This window comes from Prionailurus bengalensis, chromosome D3, assembly GCF_016509475.1.
Source record: "Prionailurus bengalensis isolate Pbe53 chromosome D3, Fcat_Pben_1.1_paternal_pri, whole genome shotgun sequence".
In the NCBI taxonomy this organism is placed as follows: domain Eukaryota; kingdom Metazoa; phylum Chordata; class Mammalia; order Carnivora; family Felidae; genus Prionailurus; species Prionailurus bengalensis.
This window is the reverse complement of record NC_057356.1, coordinates 54,536,241-54,562,240: the sequence shown is the minus strand read 5'-3', so window position 1 is coordinate 54,562,240 and position 26,000 is coordinate 54,536,241. Positions and strand designations below refer to the sequence as shown.

The following is a 26,000-nucleotide window of genomic DNA, read 5'->3' as shown; positions in this document are numbered from 1 at the left end:
TTAGAAATTTCAAATTTTAAGAATGTGAGTTCTTCCCAAGTTAATTTACAATGGAATCAAAATTAAAAAATTAGGTGAATTTTTGGAAATTGATGCATGAATATTCTGAATGTATAGTGTGATGAAGATGAACTTGAAGAAGGACAAAGTTAAAGGCTTATACTACGACGTATCCAGATTTACTATAAGACCACACTAGAAGAAAGTGTCCTATTGGTGCAAAGGTAAAAGAACAATATGGTAGAATACAGGTTCCAGAAACAGACCCAGAATATAAACATGTCCTCTTGGAATAGGATAAGAGAACGTATTGGAAAATACTTGGTACTAAGTCAAAAAATGATACGTCAGTGATTGGATATCTATACTAAAAAATAATCTTGATCTTCTATTTACAACATATATAGAAATCAGTTCCATTGTATTATAGATGTAATTGCGAAAGGAATATAAAGCTTTTAGAGAAGAACGTATGAGAACACCTGATTTATTCTGGAATTGACAGGGATGTTTTAAATAAGATGCAAGTACCAACCATGAAAGAAAGAGTTCATAAACTGTCCTCTTTTAAAATTAAGAACTTCCATTGATCAAGACCCCATTAAAGAATGAAAAAATAAGCCATAGCTTAGGGAAAAATACTTAGGATACACATATCCAGCCAAGTTCTGTCATCCATAATAAATGAGGAACCCCTAACAAAACAATAAAGGCAGGCAGCCTAATTAAGAAAAAAAATGGCATAAGACTTGAAAAATCCACTTCACAAAGAGGGCTATACAAATGGGCAATAAACATATGAAAAGGCAACAATATAATAATCATAGAAATGCAAGTTAAAACCACCTTGACTTGTCTCTAAATACTTATTTAAATGGCTAAAATTTAAAAATATAGGTAAGAATGTAGAGGAACAGGAACTCTCAAATACCTCCGTTGGGAAGGTAAATTGGTACAGCCATTTAAAAAATGTTGATACTGGGGCACCTGGGTGCCTCAGTCGGTTAAGCGTCTGACTTGGGCTCAGGTCACAATCTCACTGTCCTCGAGTTCGGGCCCGGCGTCGGGCTCTGTGCTGACTGCTCAGAACCTGGATCCTGTTTCGGATTCTGTGTCTCCCTCTCTCTCTGACCCTCCCCCGTTCATGCTCTGTCTCTCCCTGTCTCAAAAATAAATAAAACGTTAAAAAAAATTTTTTTAAATGCTGATACTGTCAACTGGAGTTGAACATATTGAATATATGATTTCACTTCTAGATGTCAAGAATTAGTGCATATGTGCACCAAAATATGTTAATATTTTATATAAAATGTTAATAACAGCTTTATTCATAATAGCTCCCCCACAAAAATTCATTAACAGTGGAATGAATAAATTGTAGTTTATTCATACAGTGGAATGATATATGGCAATATAATGAATGAAGTGTTGCACACAAAAAATATGGATGAATCTAAATGAATTAATATTATGCAAAAGATGCCAGACTCAGGGGTATATATAGTGTGGGATTGTAATTATCTGAAGATTGAAAATAAGCAAAACTTGTATGCGGTTTGTTGTTGACTTAGAGTGGACATGAGGGAAGCTTCTGAGGTGATGGTTATTTTTTCTATATTCTCGTCTAGGTGCTGGTTATGTAGGGTGTTCATTTATAAAGAACTATCAACTCTTATAACTATGTGTATAAATTGCACCTTAATAAAAAATTTAAAACCAACGGAATTAATACAGACTTTAATGAACAGAAAACACATTTGCTACCATTTTACAAAGGATATATACTAATTACGAAAATTTTGCATTTTTCAATCAAATAGATTTAAGGTGACTGTTTAATGTATATTCCAGATTTAAACAAATACAGTAATATTTCTTTAAACATATTTTGCCATTCAGATGTTTTTAGCAATTTTGACAAGCTTATTCACCTTGTATTATGTATATAGATGTAAAGCTGTGTAATTATCTCAGGAACCCAGCAATCTATTTGTATTTGTAATAATTGGTTAACATTTCTGAAAGCTTAAAAAATTATCCATCCAACAATTTCTTAGCCTATCAGAAGTTCCATTGGTTGGTGTTGAATCAGTCGCCATACGTGAATCTTGTAGTGACTGCCTCTGATGTGAAAAGAGGAGGCAAGCAGGACCCGGCGGCCACTGTCATGAACAAACATTACTGTGCCATTACCACACCGACTGACAGCTCAGGAATAATTGTGCAGAAATAGAACCAGAACATCTTTAAGAAGGAAAAAAGAAAAAAGAACTTGGTAACAGGCAGAGATGTCTTTTTTTATTTGTCTTTTTTTATTTGTTCTGTGTTTTGCTAATTTATCTCACACAAATAATGTCTCTAACAGAAGAGCTTTTTTTTTTTTTTTTTTTTTTTTTGGTCAGTTGAATTCCTACTAATTCAAATAGAATTTTTCAAAGTGAACATTTTTTTCAAAATCACTTGCATGATCAGCTAACAGCAGACGAGTTACTCATTTAAAAGTTATTAACTAGGAAAGTTTTGTACTTAACAGAATAGGACATTCATAATATACTTAAGTTTATATTTAATCATTATAGAGAAGCATGTAACTATCAAATTTTTTCACTATTTTAATAATAGGCCTTTAACATATAATCAATACATTGTCAAGTGAATGAATAAATGTATTTCAAAATAGAGATGATGGTTTAATACATCTGGTACAGTTAACATACGCAGAAATTTAGTTGGGAGCTCATGGCATATCTTATCTCACATTAGAATTGATTTTTCAGTGGATATTGACGTGTTATAAGTTACTTCACGTACTGACAGAAATCAAATGTTTTATACAAAGTAAATGAATTATTTAATAGTTTTAAAAATTCATTTATTAATGAACTTGTTGCAAAGAAGCTTCAATGCTTAACTCTCCATCATTAAACTGTTAGTTTCTGTGCAATATACTATTAACTTTTATAAATCTAGTACGTAACACAATACCTGAGTCACCGTGGTAATTTTATATTGCTGCCATAAGAAATTAGTGTGAACCTAGAAGCTGAAAATAACGTTAAGTTCTTATCTCACACCTCTGAATGTTAGAAGTCTTAAGTGAGTCTCACCGGGTTAAAATCAAGGTATTGGCAGGGCTGTGCTCTCTGGAGGCTCCAGGGAAGCATCTTTTTCAAATTGTTGGCAGAATTCAGTTTCTTGTGGTTGTGGGAACTGGGTCCCTGTTTTCTTTCTGGCCAGGCAGAGGGTCATTTCTACCTTCCAGAGGCTGCTTGCATTCCTTGACATGTAGCCTCCTTCCGTCTTCAAATGGGGAAAAGGAGATGATGGGTCTCAAGTCTTGCTCTCACTTTAAATTTTTCCTGTGCCTTCCTTCACATCCTCTGAACTTCTGCCAGGAAAAATTCTCCAGTTTTAAGAATTTATGTGATTAGATTGTCTCATCTAGATAATCCAGAATCGTCTCTTCAGCTCAAGTTCTGTGCCATCAAATCATATTTGCAAAGTCTCTTTTGCCATGAAGAGTAGCATATTCATTCTTTCCCAAAATGATAGCTCTAATAGTAATCCATCACTTCTGAGGGGCCGACTTGATCACAGATGCCTGGAAGAATGGATAGCCTGTGCAGACTTCAGATAGCTTCTATGAATGTCATTTTATTCAAATTCAAACTCATGGTTTCTTCATTTGGGGGAGTCCAGGTTTCAGCACCTAGCTACATATGAACAAATAGATTTCCACATGAGGGCTGTCCTCAGACTAATGATTGCTCCAAGATCAAAGAAAGGTAAAAACTGGTCGACACTGAAGATTTAAGTGAATGTAACATTTCATTCCGGGAGGCTTGCCCGCCCTTCCTCCCTCCCTCCCTCCCTCCCTCCCTCCCTCCCTTCTGTCTTTCTTTTCTTTTCTTTTCTTTTCTTTTCTTTTCTTTTCTTTTCTTTTCTTTTCTTTTCTTTTCTCTTTCTTCCTTCCTTCCTTCCTTCCTTCCTTCCTTCCTTCCTTCCTTTCAGGAAAATTTGAGAGAAAAAAACATTTATGATGGAGGAAAATTGGTCTGACGTTGGCAAGGGTATAGGGGTAAGAGTGGCACTTGGGAACTGGGACAAAGGAAGGATGAACATTGTGAAACCGAGTAGCATTGCCTTTCTTATCTGAAGAGAGAGCAGTATATAAAGTGTTGTTTCAATTTAAAAAATACTGTACTTGTCCATAATTAAGTCATTGAAATACATGGAAAATTTATTACTGCTTTGTTCAAAAATCTTTGGGATAAGTAATTTGAATGCTGCTATTGTATTCTTATTTACTACTTTAAGTTTTCTTTTAAAGCACTCATATCCATCTGCAACCATGAAGATCCTCTGTAATTTTTAAAAATCAACTTATCGTTATTTCTTGTGAAGCTGTCTTACTATTTTTTTTTATTTTAATCTCCCGAGTTGTGAGAACACAGCTTAGCAAAGTGTATAAAGGCAGCAAAGCAGGTAGTTTAGATTTCTGTTAGTCTTCCAAGGAAAACCTACAAGTAAACTGGAATATAACACAGAGAGATTATACACTAAAATGCTTTTGCAAACTAGGATTTAAAGAACTGGAAACCTTATTATTTTTCTCAGTCAAAATGTAAATGGATAAATTTTTATGTTTTTATGTTGTAAAAATGAATTGTGAAATGTTTCTCTACAGAATGAAAACCAAAACAGTCCCTAAAATGCCATTCAACTGTAATACTCTGAAAGTCCACTTATTTAAGAACTTTTGACACAAGTAGATAATTTAATGGAAGTAAAAATTATTAAATTTAAACCCACCCATTTCCTCTGTCCTGTGTCAACAAGGCATGAGTATTATGTAGCTTCATTCACCTGTTGATTCATTCAATAATGTTTACTGAGAGACTACTATGTACTGGGGCAAGAAAACCAATAAGGCACGAAAAGTTCACAGAAGTGAGGAAATTAATATAGAGATATTAACTATACTAAATAATGGTGATTGCAGTGACAGATACAAACATAGTACAGTATTACAGTACTGACTGTGCATTACCCAGTACCAGTTTTCTGAGAAAAATTAAAAATGCTAATCTTTACACCTTTCACTATGTATCAATACAAAATACAGTATTTACTATCAATGAATTAGGAATTATTTCAGAATAACATTAAAAATGCCAAGTTTATTGCTTTTGTGTTATGCATCCCTCCTAAGATTTCAGCTTGTTCTACATGTTATTCATTCTTTGGATTTCTTCATATCTTTATTTTTTTAATATTTATTTATTTTTGAGAGAAAGAGAGAGAGCAGAGGAGGGGCAGAGAGAGGGGGGGACGGAGGATCCAAAGCAGGCTCTGTGCTGACAGCAGAGAGCCCAGCGCGGGGCTCAAACGCATGAAGAGATCATGACTTGGGCTGATGTCGGACACTTAACCCACTGAGCCACCCAGGCACCCTTTTCTTCACAGCTTTAAATAGACTAAACATATAATCTCTGTATAAAAATATCTTGTCATACAGTTTATTTGTCATATACCATAAAACCTTGGTTTGTGAGCGTTATTTGTTCCAGAAATATGCTTGTAATCCAAAGCACTTTGATATACATCACAGCGAATTTCTCCATAAGAAATAATGGAAACTCTGATGATTCATTCCACAACCCAAAAATATTCATATAAAATGATTAAAATAATGTAATATAATAAAATAATAAAATACAGAATATAAAGAAAAATTAAATTAACCTGCACTTACCTTTGAAAACCTTCGTGGCTGCTGTGAGGGAAACGAGAGAGGAGGGTTATTATGTAGGATGACTTTCACTATCACTAACAGAATCACTGCTTTCTATTGGCTCAATGGAATCTTTTTCTTCTCATGCAACTTAATAAGGAAACTATCCAATGACTCTTGCTTTTGCTTCCTTTTGAGGGTTTTGCGGAAATGTGACATTGCGTTGTCTTGAAACAGATTCATAGCTCGCACGGCTACAGCCTTATTCGGGTGGTGCTTTTCTACAAAATTTTGCACTGTTTCCCCACATTCTACACATCTCCCTAATCTCATTTGAAGTGAGGGATTCCTCCACCTTTTTGTCCTCCTCTGCAGATGAGATGCAGACATAGACTTCTTATAAAATCTTGCAGTTTGGGCCACTCGCATACCTTGCTCATACTTCTTGATGATTTCCTTCTTAACTTCCACCATAATCATCTCCTTCTTCTTACCACCTTTCTTTTCAACCTTTTTCTACATGGGAGCCATTATATATGCTCACACGGATGTTGACTCTACTCCAGTATTAATAATAAACTCTTGTCGTATATTGTATTTAATGTAACTGGCAATAAGGCATCAGAGGAAGGGGTCTGTTTCTGCAGGAAGCCTGACTTAGAATGAAGCAAAGCATTCCTAAGCTTACTCTTGTATGGAAAAGCAAAGGACTGTCCATTTTTTGAAGTGACAAAAAATATACTAGTGCCAGTTGTGGGCACCTTCCAATGTTCTGAAAAGTTACTGACTTCTGCCAGACACTGCAGCCTAAGACTGAGCATCTGAGCATGGGAGACAATCACTCACAATCTCACAGCAAGAGAGAGAGAGAGAAACCATTGGCTCAGTTGTGATCACATGGCATTCAGTGTCCCATACTACTTGCATTGCAAGACGTCGCTCATTTATCAAGTTAAAGTTTTTATTAGAAATGTTTGCTCATCTTGCAGGATGCTTGCAGAACAATCCAGGCTTTTATGTACTTTACTTACTTCAACAAACTTATTATGTTGGCACTCTTTTGCCTTTCTAGTAGGCTGGCATGGCATATTGATAAAGAAACATAAAATGTCTCTAATCAGCCTGACCAGATAGACCAAACATTTTCAGTTTCATTCATTTTTTTTTTACCACCACTATCCAAATTAGTATCTGGCCAACATCAAAAAGAAGGCAGCCATCAAGTGAATTGTGCAATATACATCTCATCCTTCTTTCATGGTATTGGATTTCCATGAAGTGACCTATACTGTGAGGAAAAATACATGGACCACTCATTATATCCAAAATGTTTTTCATTCTTTGAGACGCTTCTATTTCTATGCCATAATGTAGGAAAAGGTGATTTGGAAAGAACAATAGTTTGAGAAATGATGGGAAGGGAAGTTAGTATCATCAGGAGAACCATGATAATAAGGGAAGTTTAGTTGAATGAACTCATGTTGGACAAACATAACAAGGATGAAGCAAAAGGAAGAAAAGAGAGAAGAGGGAAAAAAAAGAAGTAAGTTGAAGAAGAGCAAAGATGAGAAGAGACAATAAGACATAGAGGGAAATAACCATGAATTTAGTAAATAATTATAATGACAGATTTCTTTAGGCTCTCATTTGCCCTGACCATGCCTTGTTGATATGCAGAATAAATCTTAGGGTTGTGGCCATGGGGGACCTAATGTTGTAGAGATGTTCCTCTACAGTTGTTTGATGTTTGACTAATTTCAAGGGTTTTCATTAAAACCCTGGAAAATGTGTAAGATCTAGGAACCCATCCATTTAATCATTTTAAGGGAGAACTTTATCATTGATGACTATATGCAATCTACATATCTTCCCATTTTAATTTAGTTTGCCTCCCCATACCTTTAATTCCTAGTTATTGTATCTTTCCAAGTCTCATCGGTACTTTTCTTCATGTGCTGAATTATGCAATATTTATCATTCTGTTTCTATCTTGTCCACTCAATACTATATTTTAAAATCATTCTGTGTTGCTATAATATATAGCTGGTACATCTCTTCTTATCACTTTATGGTCTTTCAGGGTAGGTGACCACCACATTTTACTTAGCCATTCTGCAAATGAATGGACATCTATGTCACCTGCAAAATTAAACGTTAACTTACCAACATAACGTTAATTATGGACCCCCAAATCAGAAATTGCAGTAGAAAAATGAACAGACTCTAGCTTCCTATAATTCAAGACCTACACGAACCACATTTAGTTGAAGAAGGTGTGGAGTAGATACATTCAGGCATTATTTATGGTATCTTAACAGCTCTGACAACTCTGTGCAAAGTTATTGTGTCCATTTTGAGAGCGCTTTAAAAGCTCACAAGCATGTCATTATTTTAAAGGACTTGGAGACATTTTTGAATTATTAATGGGCTATGGCTCCTTAGTATGTACCTCTGTTGGAAAAATATAGAGCAAATGCTTTTCAGCAGTCTTTCTCTTTGGGCAGGTATATGTACAGCCAAAATAGATCTTGAATGAGAGATCTAAATTGAAACTTTGTTTTGCATGATACGAGTATATTAATTAAGGGTCAGAGCCAGGGTCAATAAACTTTTTGTATAAGGGAAAAGATAGTGAATATTTTAGGCTTTGCAGTCCACTCAGTCTCTGTTGCAATTACTCTATTCTTCCACCACAGAACAAAAGCAATCATAGACAGTATGTAAATGAATGAAGTGATAGTGTTCCACTAACATTGATTTACAAACACAGGCAGTGGGCTAGATTTGGCTGGAGAGCCGTAGTTTGCTGAGACCTGTTTTAGAAAGTGATTTTTTTCCATACTGGGATTAAGTTATTTGGGGGAGTAGATATGATGTGTCTCAAGATGAGTATCTATAGAAAATTGCCTTTAATCTTATTTCTACCTGAGGGGTACCTGGGTAGCTCAGTCGGTTGAGCATCTCACTTCGGCTCAGGTCATGATCTCACAGTTCATGGGTTCGAGCCCCACATTGGGCTCTGTAATGACAGCTCAGAGCCTGGAGCCTACTTCAGATTCTGTGTCTCCCTCTCTCCCTGCCCCTCCCCTGCCCTCTCTGTCTCTCTCTCAAAAATAAATAAACATTTAAAAAATTAATCTTATTTCTACTTGAGATACATCACTAAGGTTTGGACAGTGCCCTAATATGAATAACAACATCGGGTGATTAGAGATGCTCATGATCTTTTATTTATCAGTAAGGGGAATATCTAATTGAATATCTGAGAGAAGTAAAAGAGAAAAAGCATTAGTAATAATTCTATCCATAAAGATATTTTACTAGAGTGCTAATGATTTATTGTACTTTTCATACTTGGCACCTCTGAAAATGAGCCTAATGTTTTCTGTCCCCACGTTCCCAAGGAAAAGACACTGAGACACTGAAGCATATGTATATATATTTTTAATTTCCAAAACTCTTTTCTCTGTGAGCATCCAGTTTATTTTTGAAATACTTATATATTTCTATAGAGCTGAAATATATTTCTATATTTCAAAATTAGAGCGTTCACACATATCAATCTGGAATCTTAAAGGCCCTATAATTCACATTCAAGACTAGGAAGTGATGTAGTCCCAGGAAAGGTATTAGGCTGAAATCAGATTGTATTCTAGCCTGAATGCTGTTCTCTTCCTGTGTGACCTCAAATAAGAAATTGATTTTCCTAGCCCCCATTTCCTCATTGACAATGTAAGCATGTTTTAAAAGTTTTTGTTCTTTAAAGACTTGCAACGCATTGTTAATACTGTCTGTTTGCAGTATAAAAATGGCTGTAGTTGTGAAGAGGGGCTTTGATTTTCTACCTCATGTACCTCTCTATTATTTGCATGTAATTTAATCAGCATGCATTATTTGATAATAAATCGATTTTTAAAAGAAATACTCAAATTCTGGTATAGCATGGATGTGACAATGACATTGGCATAAACATTTTCAAAATTAAACATTTTCTACAAACATAAGGTGAGATCAGGTTACTTGATGATATCAATAGGAGGTTATAAAATTTCAGATATTTTCATTTTTAATGAGTTTACTTCATTTATGCTATAACGTATGTATTTGAACGTCTTAGATCAGTCTTTCATTTGTAATAAAATGTCTAGATACTGCTCTTACAGTTTCTGCACTTATGTAGTGCATTATTACTTTATGATAAAGTTAGTTGATAATTCCTTAACTCTTTTTGCTGATGACCTTTTAAAAGCTGCATAATTAGAATAAGTTGTGGTTATTGTATTGGAATCTCTATCCCATGGGCCAACAAGGCAGCACATTAATTCTCTGCATCACCCACTCCATGTGCAATGCCATCAGCACAAAGATATTATTCTTTGTAATTACATAAAGAAAGGGTCTATTTAGTGTTAACTGACCTTTCTGTGACTGATCAGCCTTTTCCACCAGTGAAGTAGAAATGTATATCATTAAAATGTGAGTAAATAGGAAACCTTTCTAAATCTTAAACTATTCAAATCAGTAGGTGCATATGAAGAGGAAATTGTTCAGTCTTTCACATGATATGGTGACAAGAGTAGCAGACTTTATATATTTTTAAATAGTGACAAATTGAAATATAAATTATGAAATTAATTTATGAAAATGCATAGAAATATTTAACAAGGAAGTTTTATGCAAATATGTTTCTGTTTAACAATCTTAATATTAGAGGACACATTAAACTCAAGTATATATTCAAGGTTAAAATTTCAAGTTTATTTAATAAGTTATAAATAGACTTACAGGAATTATTATTACTGTGGATTATCAATTACAGAGGATGTATATGTAGTGTAATTATTTAAATCATGTATTTTAACTTGGAAAAATTCATTGGGGTATATAGATTATGTGACACCAACTTTTACTCTTTTTCTTTTCTTTTCTTTAATTTTTATTTAAATTCTACTTACTTAGCATACAGTGCAATATTGGTTTCAGGAGTAAAATTCAGTGATTCATCACTTATATATAACACCCAGTGCTCATCATAACATGTGTACTCCTTAATACCTATCATCTATCTAATCTGTTTCTTATTACATATTTTTTTACTCAGTTATATTAGATACTTGAGGGGCATACGATTACATGGAAGACAGCTGGTCAGATCAGAAATTCACTAACAAATGTTAGTGGCATTTGTATAGCATTTCTTAAAGCCACTGAGTAGTTATAGGAGAAACGCTACAGTCAACATGGAGGTAAATGTTACTTTTTTTAACATACACTCACATTAATCATGGGCTTTTAATATTTAATGAGCATTTGTGTTTCTAGGACAGAGTTTTCTCTGCTGCAAATACATACAGGGCCCTGTATATGAAATATTTTCAGAATCTGTTTAAAAAAATGACTCTTCCTTGGAACTTTGCTCATGACGTTCACTGGAACTGATCTGTCATAGAACTACTATCATTATTTGGATATGTCTTTTATCCTTCTTCATGTATAATGTATTCTGATGTAGTTAGCTTTGTGAATGCCTCAATTCCCTTATCTGATTGCAAGTTTCTTCAGCCCTGAAATTGTGTATTTTTTTCAGGCTAGTATCAATAATTCTGCATCAAATGTGTATAATGAATAGCATCTAAAAATAATAAGGAACAAACAGGGTTAATACAGAGTATTAATAGATAATGGATACTTCTGAATTCTAAGAGGCAATGTTATAGTATCCATTGTTAAACTTAGAGTAAATCAACAGTAGCTACATTTGTAACCCCATAAAGAAGCTAAGATAAGGAATCTTGTATGTAGTCATATATGTGGGTAGTAAGGTGGGTGGCTAAAAAAGTATTCCCCTGGACTCTGTCAGGGGCAGGTGCTATTTGACCTCTCATAGTGTCCCTCATAGCACATATGCCAGTTGCTTGGTAAGCATTTCTGAATAAATTAGTGAATAGAGAGTATTTTGTCAAACAGGATAATGTGTACAGTTTGAGGCATGTAACAACCTTGATGCAGAGGACTGATTTGTTCATTTAAAAATCAAGAATGTTCAAGACTAATTATCAGAGAACTCCTGTTGGACAAGAGACTGGTTTCCATGGCAGCACAGACAAGGAAGTGGGTCCTGGGAGAGTTAAAACAGTTATTTGCTCCTTTGAGGCTTCAGGGTATCGACACATATCATTCTTACAGACTTGCTTCTTGGAAACACTGGGGAGAACTCTCATTTTCTGTAGTAATTGGTGTATAGATTTTAAGGGAACAGCAATACAATAATGCTTCTATGCACGTAGTAGGTGATGTAACTAATAGAGTATATGCTTTCTCCATGTCTGTTATATTGTAACAGAATCGGCATGTATTTTCAGCATTTATGTTCACCACGTTAGTTCCCATGAATCGAAGGGAATGCTTTTGAAGTGACAGTGTTCACAAAGAGACTTCAAGCCTCTAGATCTCCTTTATTCTAAAGTCCATCCCCTGCACATTCCATGAATCAGTATCAGTTCTATTGCCTAATTTAATAATATCAAAGTGTCACTGCATGCAAAACTACCAATCCAGGGGACCTAAACTGGCAGATATGTGCCAAAGGCATGTGTGGGGATTTAATAGTACTCTATCAATAGTTTTGTGCAAGAGCATATGTGCAAGGTCATATGCTACTGAAACGTTGGTGCTTGGAACGGAGCATTATTTATGATGCTCTGCATCGGTGGGATTCTAAATATATGGGTATATTTCATTGTTTGCATAGTAATATGTTAAAGCCTAGAGATAACAGAACATTTAACACAATCTATGAAAGCCTTACTCACAAGTCATAGGTAACAACAATCTAATAGACCTAAAGGGACTATAAAACCATTCCTCTGGACTGACTCACCCAACTTTGCTCAAATGTATATTGACCTCATGTAGCAGGAGAAGTTTTGATCCCTGCCAAATAAAAGACTGCTCTAAGACTCAGGTCACTGATTATTTTTCCTGTGAAGTCTTTTCTGGCCTACTCCCCCATCTAGTGGAATGAATTCCACCTGGTAGAATCAATTCCAGGTACTCCAAGAAACACTTCCAATAGATGTGTTTACCCTTCTGCCTCCTCTGACTCTACCCTCTAATCCCTGGTGAAAAGGGGTCACATTCTATTCTCATTAATCCTTGGGTTAGCTGTGAATCTGGATCCAGAGAATAAACTTACTAAGGGTTTGCTAAACAAATGGTTGAATGAACAGATAAGTAAATGAATGAAAAGCTAGGCATGAGGACACTCTGGAGTAAATTGATCAATAAATACCACAATACAACTTGTGTTTTCTGGTGGTTCTGGCAGGAAGTCGATCCTTTCCAGCCATGAGACCACAGCGAGTGTGATACAATCTGTGTGCCAACACGGATACTCCCGGCACTAACAGCCAGCAAAGCCCCAGCAGGCTGCAAAAAAGCAAGGAGTAAGCTATTAATAGCCAAGCTATTAATAGCTAATGACAGACAGATCATCGGAAAAGATCATTGGAGGTAGCCACACATAATCATATCAGGATGGGACATTTAGAATTAGACCTGGGTCAAAAGATGACAACTCTCTTACAATACATGATTGAAAGAAGGACTTAGCCCCTCTGCCTGACAAACTGGATCCAAATGCCCATATTAAGAGTAACTGAGGGTATAAACTACACATTACTATAAATGTAGATATAGACACTAGGACTATTTTAATAACATTAAAGTATTTGTAAATAGCCATGTAGGTCTTTTACACATACAAGTACAGTGCAAATACCTTAAACCATAACCATCTTTCTAGAATATTTGGATCAAGTTTCTTATAATACAACTTGTGTTATAATACAACTTGTATAATCTCTTTTGTGATTAATCCATCTTAATTAAAAAAAAACTCAAATGTATTTAGACTTTCTCTAGGATAAGTGTATATGGCAGGACCTCCATAGGACTCAATGCAGCATTACTCTGCTACATCAGCCATTATCCAGAATTGTGCCGGCCTCAGCTGTAAAAGTCTGTGCACTTGGGCTTTTGGTCTTGTCAGTGGATGCATCAGGTCTAGTCAAATCCTGGAATATGGAATCATGTGGGTAAATGAAAAACAAAAACAAAAAAACAAAAGACAAGAGACTGATGATATGTAACCCACACACCCATATTACAATAAAAAGGTATCTTCCAAGGGGACCAAGTTCTAATTTCCTTCAGCAGTCCATTTTATCTATGTCAACAAGCTATGTGTTAGTTAGATTATAAAAAGACAGTTACTCGGTGGAAGTAGGCTTAGAACAAGGTGATTCTGTTACTTGTTTTGATTCTTTAACATCATTAGCTTTTATAAAGACAGCACTGAATAGTGTTGAGTGCTGGCTCATGTTTACAAAGGAAATATATTGGATGGTGAAGAGTATGCAATCTGGACCCAATCTGCCTGGATACAAAACCCAAGTCCTCCGCTTACTATGTGTGAAATCTTGCACAAGATACCTGATGTTTCAGTTGCCATAGTTGCATAATAGATACCCCCAAACATGATGGCTCACAATTCTGTGTGTCAGAAATTTGGACAGGACATAGCAGAGCCTGCTTGTCTCATGTCTCACTTTCTGAACTAGCAGCTGGATGACTTAGAAACTAGGAATTGGAATCATCTTCAAATGACTCATTTACTAATGATGGATACTGTTTTTCTGACACCTGAGCTAGTGTTGTTTGCTGGAACACCTACACATATTTCTCCATGTGGTCTCAATTCCTTACAGTATGGTGTCTGGTTCCAGGGATGAATGTCCCCCAAAAGAGGTCCAGAGGTCCAGGCAGAAGCTGTGTGTGTGTGTGTGTGTGTGTGTGTGTGTGTGTGTGTGTCTATGTCTGTGTGTGTGTGTGCGTGTTTGAAATAAACTGGCTTCTTTAAAACTAGCTTTTTTAATAAACTAGCCTGGAAAGTCACATAGCATCCTTTCCACCATACTTTATTGGCTGGTGAAAACACAAGTCTAGCCAGGTTCAAGGGAAAGATAAATAGACTATGCTTCTTGATAGGAAGTAACAGGGTTCTGGAACAACTTGTGAGAATGAAATATTTCTGTGGCCTTTTTTGGGAAAATACAATTTGCATTACCTGACTTTTCTTGCCTTTGTTTTCCTGTCTGTAAAATGCGGATAATAATGTAACAACTGAGATGATTGCTATTGTCTCAGTTCTTTCCATTGTGTGTGGAATTTATAAATTAACATTCAAGTTCAGCCCTATTTCTAAGTTATTGTCTTTGTATCACAGGGTGAAACATTAAAATAGATGATCTATAGTTTTCTGCAAAGAGAACTCAGTTCTCTAATTATAATTCCCTATTCCTTAGTTGCCTACTATGAGAGGGAAAGAGAAGGGGAAGAGTGAGAAAAATAAACTAAAAATGGAGAAAATGGAGCAAATGTCGAATATGAAATCCATGTCTTAACGAATAAGAAAGTTCAAGTGAAAAAGAATATGGATAACTACTATTTGCATACCTTGGGGTCTCAATCTCCTTCAATATTCAGCATTTTTGGTGACAGAAACTATGGTTTCTCAATACTTTGGGAATCATGGTCTAATTAGATAATCCCAGAAAAACGCTGTGTACAGTCTCAAAGGGTTCACATACCTTGTGAACATCAATGATGGACCCAGAGAAAAAACTCTTGCTGAGGCTGGACAATGTAGTGTGTCCTTAGAATAATGTTCATTACAAAAAATGTTGTGTGAGTGCTCTTTATAGACTTCTTTCAAATCTTCACCTCTCAAGCAGTGTACCAAGTAATACAAGTTCTGTGTTCTAATTATATATTTGTGTGATTTGTAGTATAAATCCTTCACACAAGACCACAAATTCTTATGGTTCACCATTATATCCCAGAACTTATCATATAGTAGTAATTAAATTCGAAGTTTTGAATAGGTAATTAATGAAAATGAATGAATGAATGAATGAATGAATGAATGAATGAAGTAACACTGTAAACTCAGAGCACAATTATTTTAACATGCATCAATTGTAATCACGTTTTTCTTTAATGGCTTTAGGAACAAATTGTTTTTCAAGTTCACATTTAGCCAAGACCTTAAGTAGAAAGATTCTATAGGTAAGATTCAGCTGGATTTGAATTTCAAAGTATGTGAGTCATCTTACTTCTCTTATTAGTTTCTGCTTTCTTCTTACTTTTTATTATATTGCTGACCCCCAGCTTTTGTGCCCTTATTAAATATCTTCTACCGCTAGCCAATTATAAGCTTTTCAATGCCAATAGTGGTTGCATTATTTCCCTTGGACATATGTCCACTGGTATCATTTCCTCTTTGTTTCATTCACATGTAGTGATAATATTGGTTAAAATTAAACAAGTCAAAGTTGTAAGGTGGACCCACAGTTGTAAGGTGGAAAAAAAAAACATTTTCAAAAAGTGTCAGTAGAATATCATTATTTAAAATTTTTAAAAACCTGAAACTTCATTGCACATGTGAAGGTCACTGATCGTCAGGAATAGGTAGTACATTGGCAAATGCTTCTGTAAATTCATTACTGAGAAATGATCATGTAAAATATCATGACTGATGTAACAGTTTTTTGAAGATTCATCGACGTAACTGTACAATTTGATTTATTGGTATCTAATTAAGGCATATAAAGCAGTAAGAACTGGGATCATACAGAAATTGAAAGTAAACTGCATATTACAGTTTAGCAAAGCATGAAGTACCAAATATATCCTCAATAAAGTGCCATTTAATACGTTCAGTGCAAATCCCACAACTTTTGTAGCACTCCTCTCTAATGCAAGGTTTATTTATAGGAGCTATCTAGGGCTTGAAAGAAATGTAATTGAGAAGTAGAATACTTCAGATATCAGGGTTGTGTTTATGCTAAACCGAACAAACAAAAACACTCAACATGATTCGTCGTCCCACTTTCAGTAGAATATTGATCAATGATCCATCGTCATCACTTGAGGCTTATATTTTAATAAGTTGTTACCATATCAGAAAGAACTGTAACCATTTTTTTCCCAAAAGCATCCCCATCAAAGTAAAAGATTCCTGGATACTTGGTCCTCCTACCAAAAGATAATTCTATGTGATTTCAGATAAGTTTATTAGATAAAAGTTTCTAAAGTTTGAAATTGCCGTGCCAGAATTAGGACAAGGACATTTGAAATGGTTCTCAGTTCATCATTTTGGCTTTTTGAAGAACAGCTGTGGCATACTATTCATCATTAGAGATCAATATGGATACACGGCTTTCATGAGAAATATGTTTGTTGACCTTAATAAATCTTTAGCTGTGCAAATACAGAAATATTTGTACAGGCAATTTTCTGCTGAATTACATTTCATCTATGCACATTCTCATACCGCAGTATATTTTTTAACAACTTATACTAAAGGTTTGATGTGATGGCAGTTTTCCCAAAGAAACATTTTTAATTGCTTCACAATGGTTGTTTTTGTATCTAGTTATTTAATCATCATTATCATCATCATGATTAATCTACATTTATGTGTTTTGAAACTTTTTGCTACTGTAGAAATTGTTGTAATGAATAAGGCTTTTGCTTAAATAAATTTACATAAAATGAATTACTAGATTAACAAGTTTGAGAATATTTAAGGTTGTTGATAAATTCCACATTTTTTGAAGCACCAGAGAAAATTATATGTGCTAGAAATGTAAAAAGAATCAACAACTGAACTTGAATTCATACATCTCATTTAAAATGATAGGTAGCTCCTAGTTTGCCAATTGGTAATATTACCAAAGTTATATTCTAAGGGGTTTGTATTAGATTTAACATATATTTCTTTAGTCATGAGGGGATACTATAAGGTCCTTAGGTGCTCACAGATTTAACCTTTAATATAGCTAAAGTATACTAGGAGCAAATAATGGCTCTCTCATGGTGCTTCTAAATATTGAGTTCCTTGTCTTTGTCTTCACTCTTTAGTTCTCTATTTTCAGTGAGTGCCACCACTCTGAACCTCTTGAAAATGGGATTCTAAGCTTCCAAGGTTGTTCTACCTATTTGAGCACTGGGGAAAGGAAAAGGGGGTAGGAAACTGGAAGAAAACCTTTAGGAAGCCGGGAAGAGCATCTCAGGACTGATCCTTCCCAAGGCATTATGGAGGGAAGTGTGGGAAAGAGGGAGAACAAAAATCAGACAGACTCTGGTAAATCAGTGTTCAAAAAAAAAAAAAAAGAAAGAAAGAAAAGAAAGAAAGAAAGAAAGAAAGAAAGAAAGAAAGAAAGAAAGAAAGAAAGAAAGAAACCAGGTACGTCAAGAAAGAAAATTATTAAGTCCAAGGAGAATGTTGGTATCAGAGGAAGCACCTTTTTAACTTTAATATTTTTCTACAATATATAATATAATCTTTGTAGATGATTCAAATGATGTTGAAAAAATTCAAGGAAATTGAAAGGACTTTAATTAAATATATATATTTATTTATCTTCTAGAAAATACAAGATGATTCACTCGAAGAAAATTTGCGTTTAGCTCAAGAATATCAGGAATTACAGACTACTTTCTTAACAGAAAAGGACAATTATTTCAATCTATATGATAGACAGTTATCACTTGATGCTTCAATTCAAGCTAAGAAACAGGTAGGTTTTCATATTTTTTTCCTAATAATGATTTATTTGACATGCGTGCTGCAGAAAGTAACAAGCGGTCAGTCATGGGCTTTTATATGACCGACGGTGGTCCTTTGTATGCCACCAAATAGCATATTCCCTCCTTGTAAATTTTTGGTGAATATTTTTATCAACTTTGAAATGAATTTTTGAATGGATATTTGAGAAATGAAAAAACTTAGTTTCCAATCCACCATTTTATACTAATTTGTTCTATTATGACCTGGAATACCAAGTTTTTGTAGTTAAAGATTTAAATATATTATCATAGATTTCAAATTTCAGTTCTATCTATAGGTAAGTTTCCACAATATGCCTCAAAATCCTCTTAATGATGTACGGGCTCCAAATGTTTGTTTCTATTTTCTTAATAAATAGGGGTATTAATTATAAACTTAGAGAGTATATGACCCTCTGTGTTTAATGGAAATCACTAGAAATTCTCACATATTTTGTAAAAGATTCTGTAATAATAAAAATAGAAAAGTAAAATACACAATACACCACAAATGGAAGAGGAAAGAAAAAGCTCCACTTCGAGTGTTAAGATACAGCCACTTCCTCTGTATTCTCCAGATACTCATTGACAAAAATAATTATTTCCCTTTGAATTTCTGTATCTTCCCAGAATTTAAATTTCAAAATTTGGAGGTATGCTTGTTTTTTTAACAATTCACCTAGTCATAAGAACCGGTAGGCTGCTAATGAATCCTTTCTCGTACAGTCATCACCCATATTACTCTACTGTAAATTAGTAGTTTAAAATTCCAGTGCTGTATTTATCCCTCCGTATGGTGGAATATTGGAAAAACAGAGGCCAGGATTTGAGTGCATCTCTACCAGTTACTAGCTCAGTGATCTTGGCAAGTTATGTATCCTTTCTGGCCTCGGTTTTCTCGTCTGTGAAATAAGATTTACCTCAGAGGAAAACTGATAAGTAATAAGAAGGAGACATCCATAGTTATTTTTGAAAATAAAGAGATACTATGCAACTATAAGTAACTATTGCATTCATCTGGTATGCTGCTTATGTTTGCCATCTATCTGCTCTCCTGAGAGTTAAAGCTTCTGAATATATTGAGAGAGAGAGAGAGGGAGGGAGAGAGAGAGAGAGAGTGTGTGTGTGTGTGTGTGTGTGTGTGTGTGTGTGTATTTTTCTCTTAAAAATTAGTAGCATGATGAAGGCAGATTAAGAAATAAATGTGTTTGTGAACCAATTGATAGTACAACTATATGCCAAAAGCTTGGTGTCCTCAAACCATGTGCCAGATTGAAAGAAAGGACTTTAATGGAACATTTGTCCAATCACTTCATGCATTTGACATTGTTATTGAGGCTAAACATGTTCTATTTGTTCCTGATAATTGAGGAGGAGAAAATAATCAATGTATATACTGTATTTCCTTTTCCTTTTCTAACCAGAAGGGAAACAAAAATAAATTTTATATATACTTGTTATCAGTTTATTTAGAATCCTTTGGTGGAAAATGACCAATAGGTACTGCATAATAGTGAAGAAACCAGGCCTTTAAGAGAGTCCCTAACATACTACGTCCATAGTAAGAATAAAATTGTCTTGATGTTGGAATTAAAGCAAATTGTGATTCAAGATCCAAGGAGTGAGACCCTGGTATGAACAGACAGTGAGGTATGCTAGGAGATTGAGTTTATATTTGTGATGATCCCTCAAACGAATCACTTTTAGCACACCTGTTTCAGGGAAACTTTCAAAGATTTATTTGTACTTCCAATCATTTTTCATTTCCATCCTTCAGCGATGGAGGTCATTAAGTGCAGACTGCCCTTGTCAGTGTCATGTAGGATCAATTTGCTGCAATGGACAGAGAGGCCTTATTGATGCTGTTAAATCTGTCAGTGAGAAATCGTATGTCATTAGCGTCTAATGCACTGCTTACGGGATGGAATTTGGCCATCAAAACTGAAAAAAAAACCCTTAATATTTTAGTTCCCTTCTTTGATATTGCAGCATTTCCTGCATATATATATTATAGGTTTTAGTCCTTTGACCAGTTTAGTTATGGGTATGCAAAAAACTATTCAGCCTCTCATTCCCTTGTTGAATTTTCTTGTCATATAAAATGGATCTCACTTTAAGGAATTTTGTTATTATTTTCCTATTTTTAGAATAACTTTATGGCTTCTAGACATATATTCCTTTTGGCATGGTAAATTGTATTTTGATGCTTGTGCTTCTTGAGTATTATTCTCTCTACACAAACTATACATTTTCATACTTTGTATTTTTAGGCTAAAAGTAGCAAAGCTTAATGGAGAAGCAAAACAAATTAAATATAAAAAGTAATGATGTCCCCTTCCTTAACACAATTTTATTTACAACCTTCAAGTGTTAGAATGTTCTAGTGTTACTCTTGGTGATAAAATTATGTCTGCTTCCTTTGTGCATGCTTCTTGATACTTTCCTGTACTTCAAAATTTTGCAGTGATGAATATTTCCCCCTTTAAAAATCAGAAACAAACAAAAATATGCAAAATTCTTATCTTCCCTGTTCATGGGTAACGATAGAATAGAATCCAATCTAAAGATCTCAACATTTAAAATAACACTAAAAGGGAATAAAAGAAAAATATCTGAAAAACAGGTTGCACTTCTGTGTAAAAATAGACATGTTCATCATTTTCATTAAAAGATTTCAAAAATATTTTCAAGCTATTTAAAAATATTTAAACCCATGAATAGATTGGTAAAATCACGTTTGTTTTCATTGCCATCTCCAATTCTTCAAGTCTGCCAAGAAAGGTAAGCTAAAAGCAAGCAAGCCAATGTTGATGTGTTCTGTTGGCTGAGAACACGATCCCTTTCAAAACTGGTTAAAAAGTATTTTTAATTCTTTTGTGAACCACTTGTGAAGCCTCACCTTTGCCTGCTCCAGTTCTCAGGACTTTCAGACTAAGGGAATACAAATCATTGGAGAATCAGTCGGCACTTAACTGGCACTTAGAGGGACTTGGTATCCGTACCATCCAGTTTGCACACATTGTCTCTGTAATGTCCATCAGTAATCCTCTAAAGTTTTTGTCATTATTGGTGTTATAGTCATCTCCAGTTTAAGATAAGGGGCTGAGATTGAGTGTGTCACAGCGTCACCTGAGTGAAAGGAACAGTTAACTGAGATAGGAATCAAACAGGATTTTCAGAAATCCAACCCATTTCATAACTGTGGCATACCTCTGTCATGTGTCATTATTAAACAATCCTACATATGTCTCATCAGGCTCTGTAAAGCATGTAAAAGCCACATCGGTCATGCATTATGCCACCAGTGTCCATCTGAAACAGATTATTTGATTCAGTCATTGTTTTTGTAATTTTATCTCATTGAAGCTGTGTTTTCAACAATGATTTTCTCATGGGGAAAGAACTACTTATTTATTATAAATTATTTAATTTTCACAGGGATTATCGATAATTTTTGCAATTCTAAAATTGTAAAAATTTTGAACTGGATATGCCTTTACAAATGTTACCCAATTGTTTAAAAGATAATTTCACACACATACACATACACACTAAAAAATAAAAAATAAAACACAGGGGCGCCACACAATAAAAAAATAAAAAATAGTGGCTCCTGAGTGGCTCAGTGGGTTAAGTGTCCGACTTCAGCTCAAGTCATGATCTCGTGGTTCGTGAGTTCCGCATTGGGCTCTGCGCGGATGGTGCCTGAAGCCTGCTTGGAATTCTCTTTCTCCTTCTCTCTTTGCCCCTCCCCCACTCACATGGAGCTTGCTCACGCTCTCTCTCTCCCTCTCTCTTTCAAAAATAAATAAACATTTAAAAAAAATAGAAAGTAAAATAAAAGATTACTTCACAAGTGAGGAACCGTAGGGCCACAGTGGCTCAGTGATTTACCACATATACAGTTAATTAGAAGAAAAGCTGGCCTCGGACACAGCTGTCTTAACTTACATTCAAATATTGTCTCCAACCAGCTGTAAAATGAGCATGTGCTGTGATATTTTTTGAAGGTTTGAGTGGACCAGTAGTTGAAAAGTAGTAAGAGTAACTACAATAGATATGTTCAGATTGGAATCACCTTTAATAACCTGGTCTTATTAAGGAGTCACGTAGGGACATAAATCAGAGGACTACTTTGGAGCTCTAGGGGACACTTCTACGTCTCACAGAATTCAAACACTATTCATTCATTCATTCATTCATTCAGTTATTCAAAATAAATTATTAATCATCCATTGTACTTATATCCTTTCTTTTGATACAATAAAAGACACAGGCATATGCCACCTCATCTCAGCTACCATGCTGAATGCTGTGATCCCCAGAGACCAAGGGACTTTTTTGCTAGAAGACAGCATAGAATCCGAGCCCAACAACATCCTGTCTTTACCCCACCAGTGGAAGAATCACGGATTTTTCCTGTCTAATCTCCTTCCCCTAGGTCTCAATGGACAAAGTTTCCATTTTAACCTCTCAAAAATATTATATCATCCCTAGATTTCATTAGCACATTTTCTCTTCCCTCTTTCAGTTTTCAAACATGGGTTTCCTCTAATACTCACCTTACATCGATTTGATGAGGAATCAACGTCAATTCCAGCAATAAACAAAGTTATTTTCTTAAGGAAGTATGAAAGCTATTTTAGTTCTCCTTTTCATAAGTATTTTGTATTGCTTGTTATTTTGTGAACACTAAAATATATAAAATTGGGTTTCGAGTAGTGATTTTTGAGTGCTTGTTTCAGTGTAAATGGAAATCCATTCCTTTGCCAAGAAAATCATAATTTCTTAAATAGTTTCATCACAGGCACACACGGAGGAGTTGCCGTACCTTATACACTGATAAGCTTGTATTAAGTTTCTACTGGCCCTTTTCTCTGAAGAGCTCTCAAGAGATCTCTGAATAGCTTTTGTGATCCTGAGACAGGAGTAGACAGTTGGTCATCTATTGCTTTATCCCATTGAGTCTCCCTTTTGTTGTCCAAACTCTGTAAGAAAAACAACAAAAATTAAATGTTTATTTCTGGCCAGTACTTTAGAAAAGTTATCTTAGCTTAAATCAAACAAGCTTTTCAGTCTAGCACCAGTTTTGAGTGAATTGTAGACTTATGTATCCTTCAAGCAATTTTGAGATGGTGATCTAGTGGAGTTGTGCAGCAACAAGCAGTTTTTAATGTTCGTAAAAGCTTAAAAGTGATTTCTAGAATGTGACGGGATCCCTGATATATCAAAGACACTCAAGGTAGAATTTTCATATTTAGAGATGATTGTTGAATAACACTGGTTTGAACTTCACGGGACTAATTATCCATAGACCTTTTTCAGTATATATATTGGGAAACAATTTTTGAGATTTGTGACAATTTGAAAAAACTCACAGATGAACCATGTAGCCTAAAAATATCAAAAAAAATTAAGGAAAAGCTAGGTATGTCATGTATGCATGAACCATATGTAGATACTAGCCTATTTTATCATTTGCTACCATAAAATATACACTAATCTATTTTAAAATGTTAAATTGTATCAAAACTTACACACACAAACTTATAAACCGTACACGGCACCATCTGCAGCCAAGAGAAATGTAAACAATAAACAAGATGCAGTATTAAGTCATAACTTCATGAAATTAACTGCAGTACATATTGTATCACCGTAATAATTCCATAGCCACCTCCTATTGCTACTGTGGTATGCTCAGATGTTGTATCTACTCGAAAGGCCCTGTGTATGCTCATCATCTCTGTGTGAGCATTTCCTCTCTGCAGCAAATTGCTATTGTAGTGAAAGTGATTTCAGGGTGCCTGGGTGGCTCAGTTAGTTAAGTATCTGACTCTTGATTTCAGCTCAGGTCATGATCTGAGGGTCCATGAGTTCAAGCCCAGTGTCAGACTCTGCACTGACAGTATGGAGCCTGCATGAGATATTCATTCTCTCTCTCTCTCTCTCTCTCTCTCTCTCTCTCTCTCTCTCCCCCCCCCTTCTCCCCTGCTCTCGTGCTCTCTCTCTCTTAAAATAAATAAATAAACTTTAAAAAGTGATCTCAGGATATATGGATATCTGGCAGTGCCTGGAGACATTTTTGATGATCACAGCTGGGATGTTGGGAGGAGTATTTGTGGTATCTAATGAGTAGAGGCCAAGGATACTGTTAATATCTTTCACACACACATCAAAACCTTTTTCAGCTTAAAATATCAATAGAGCTAAAGTTAAGAAACCCTAATATATACATAAAGAACTTCAGATACAGAGCTAGAGATAGATTTATTATATGCTTATCATAAAAATATTTTACATATATATGTATATGGCACACTGCATACTATATCTCCTTTTAAAATACTTAAACCACATTTGCATATTAAAGATTCTGAACAATCCCATTTTAAGAAACCTGTTGATTCTAATAACCCTGAATTTCCTGTGGTGCCTGGAACCCTTTCTTAGGAAACCTGTTTACAACTAACAATATTTAATAGATTAAGCCTTGCAAAATATTATTCTATAGAGAACTGGAGAAGATTTCATGTCATAAAACCATACATTCAGGAAATTTTGCTTATATATAACTTGTAAGAGGGAGTAAATAAAGTATTCTTTATGCTATGTGTAAGGCCCTAGAAAAATTTGAAATATTTTCTAATAAATAGGTTGTGTTCTTTGGAATCCATACAGACTTAGAACTTGACTTTTTTAAGTGTCATAGTGTAGCTACAAAATGATATCATAGTTTTTTTTTTAATTTTTTTTTCAACGTTTATTTATTTTTGGGACAGAGAGAGACAGAGCATGAACGGGGGAGGGGCAGAGAGAGAGGGAGACACAGAATCGGAAGCAGGCTCCAGGCTCTGAGCCATCAGCCCAGAGCCCGACGCGGGGCTCGAACTCACGGACCGCGAGATCGTGACCTGGCTGAAGTCGGACGCTTAACCGAGTGTGCCACCCAGGCGCCCCGAAATGATATCATAGTTTTTAATCACCCAAAGACCATTTAAAAAATTACAATAACATAAGTAAAATGTTCATTATATGCACCTCCTATAAATAGGTATATTTTCTACTTACACTTAGAACTTAGAACTGCAGGACTTAGAACTGCAACTGATTTGCAATTCTGTGGGAGTATCAGTATAATGATTTTTTTACTTTTGAACTATACATATGCATCACAATGACATAAACATTTGAAAAAAACTGCTCTTGTAATCATCTCTCCCCAAGTCTACAGAGCTGTATCTTACAATCATTTATTAACATGAATATTAATATAAGAAATGCATATTCATATACTAAATGTTTTCTGTAGGTCATTTGTTCTTTTCTCAGAGTTTTACTCTTATTGAAGGTAGGAAGGAGTATCTATGGGCAACTTCTTTAATCCTTCTGAGCCTCTAAAAAAAAATGGAAATACTAATGTCTGCCTAGCAGGATTATTGTAAAAAGCATTTCATAGTAGTTAACATTTGTGAAGCACTTACTATGCGTGAGGCACTTTGCAAGCTTTTATATGTAATTTTAGTTAATTTATTCAGCAACCGTATCGAACATAAATATACATTTTAAGTGGAAAGCACCTACAATAGTTTTT

The 26,000-nt window shown here is 34.9% G+C and overlaps 1 protein-coding gene across 3 annotated transcripts in view; it reads left to right on the top strand.

Moving 5' to 3' along the window:
- The window catches only part of CCDC178 (coiled-coil domain containing 178), a 406,037-nt gene that overhangs the window by 250,159 nt on the left and 129,878 nt on the right, over positions 1 to 26,000 (top strand). For all 3 annotated transcript variants that reach the window (XM_043558557.1, XM_043558558.1, XM_043558559.1), the window contains one exon: positions 18,229 to 18,378. In XM_043558557.1, coding sequence (XP_043414492.1) covers positions 18,229 to 18,378 — 150 coding nt within the window. The remainder of the gene's footprint in view (positions 1 to 18,228; positions 18,379 to 26,000) is intronic.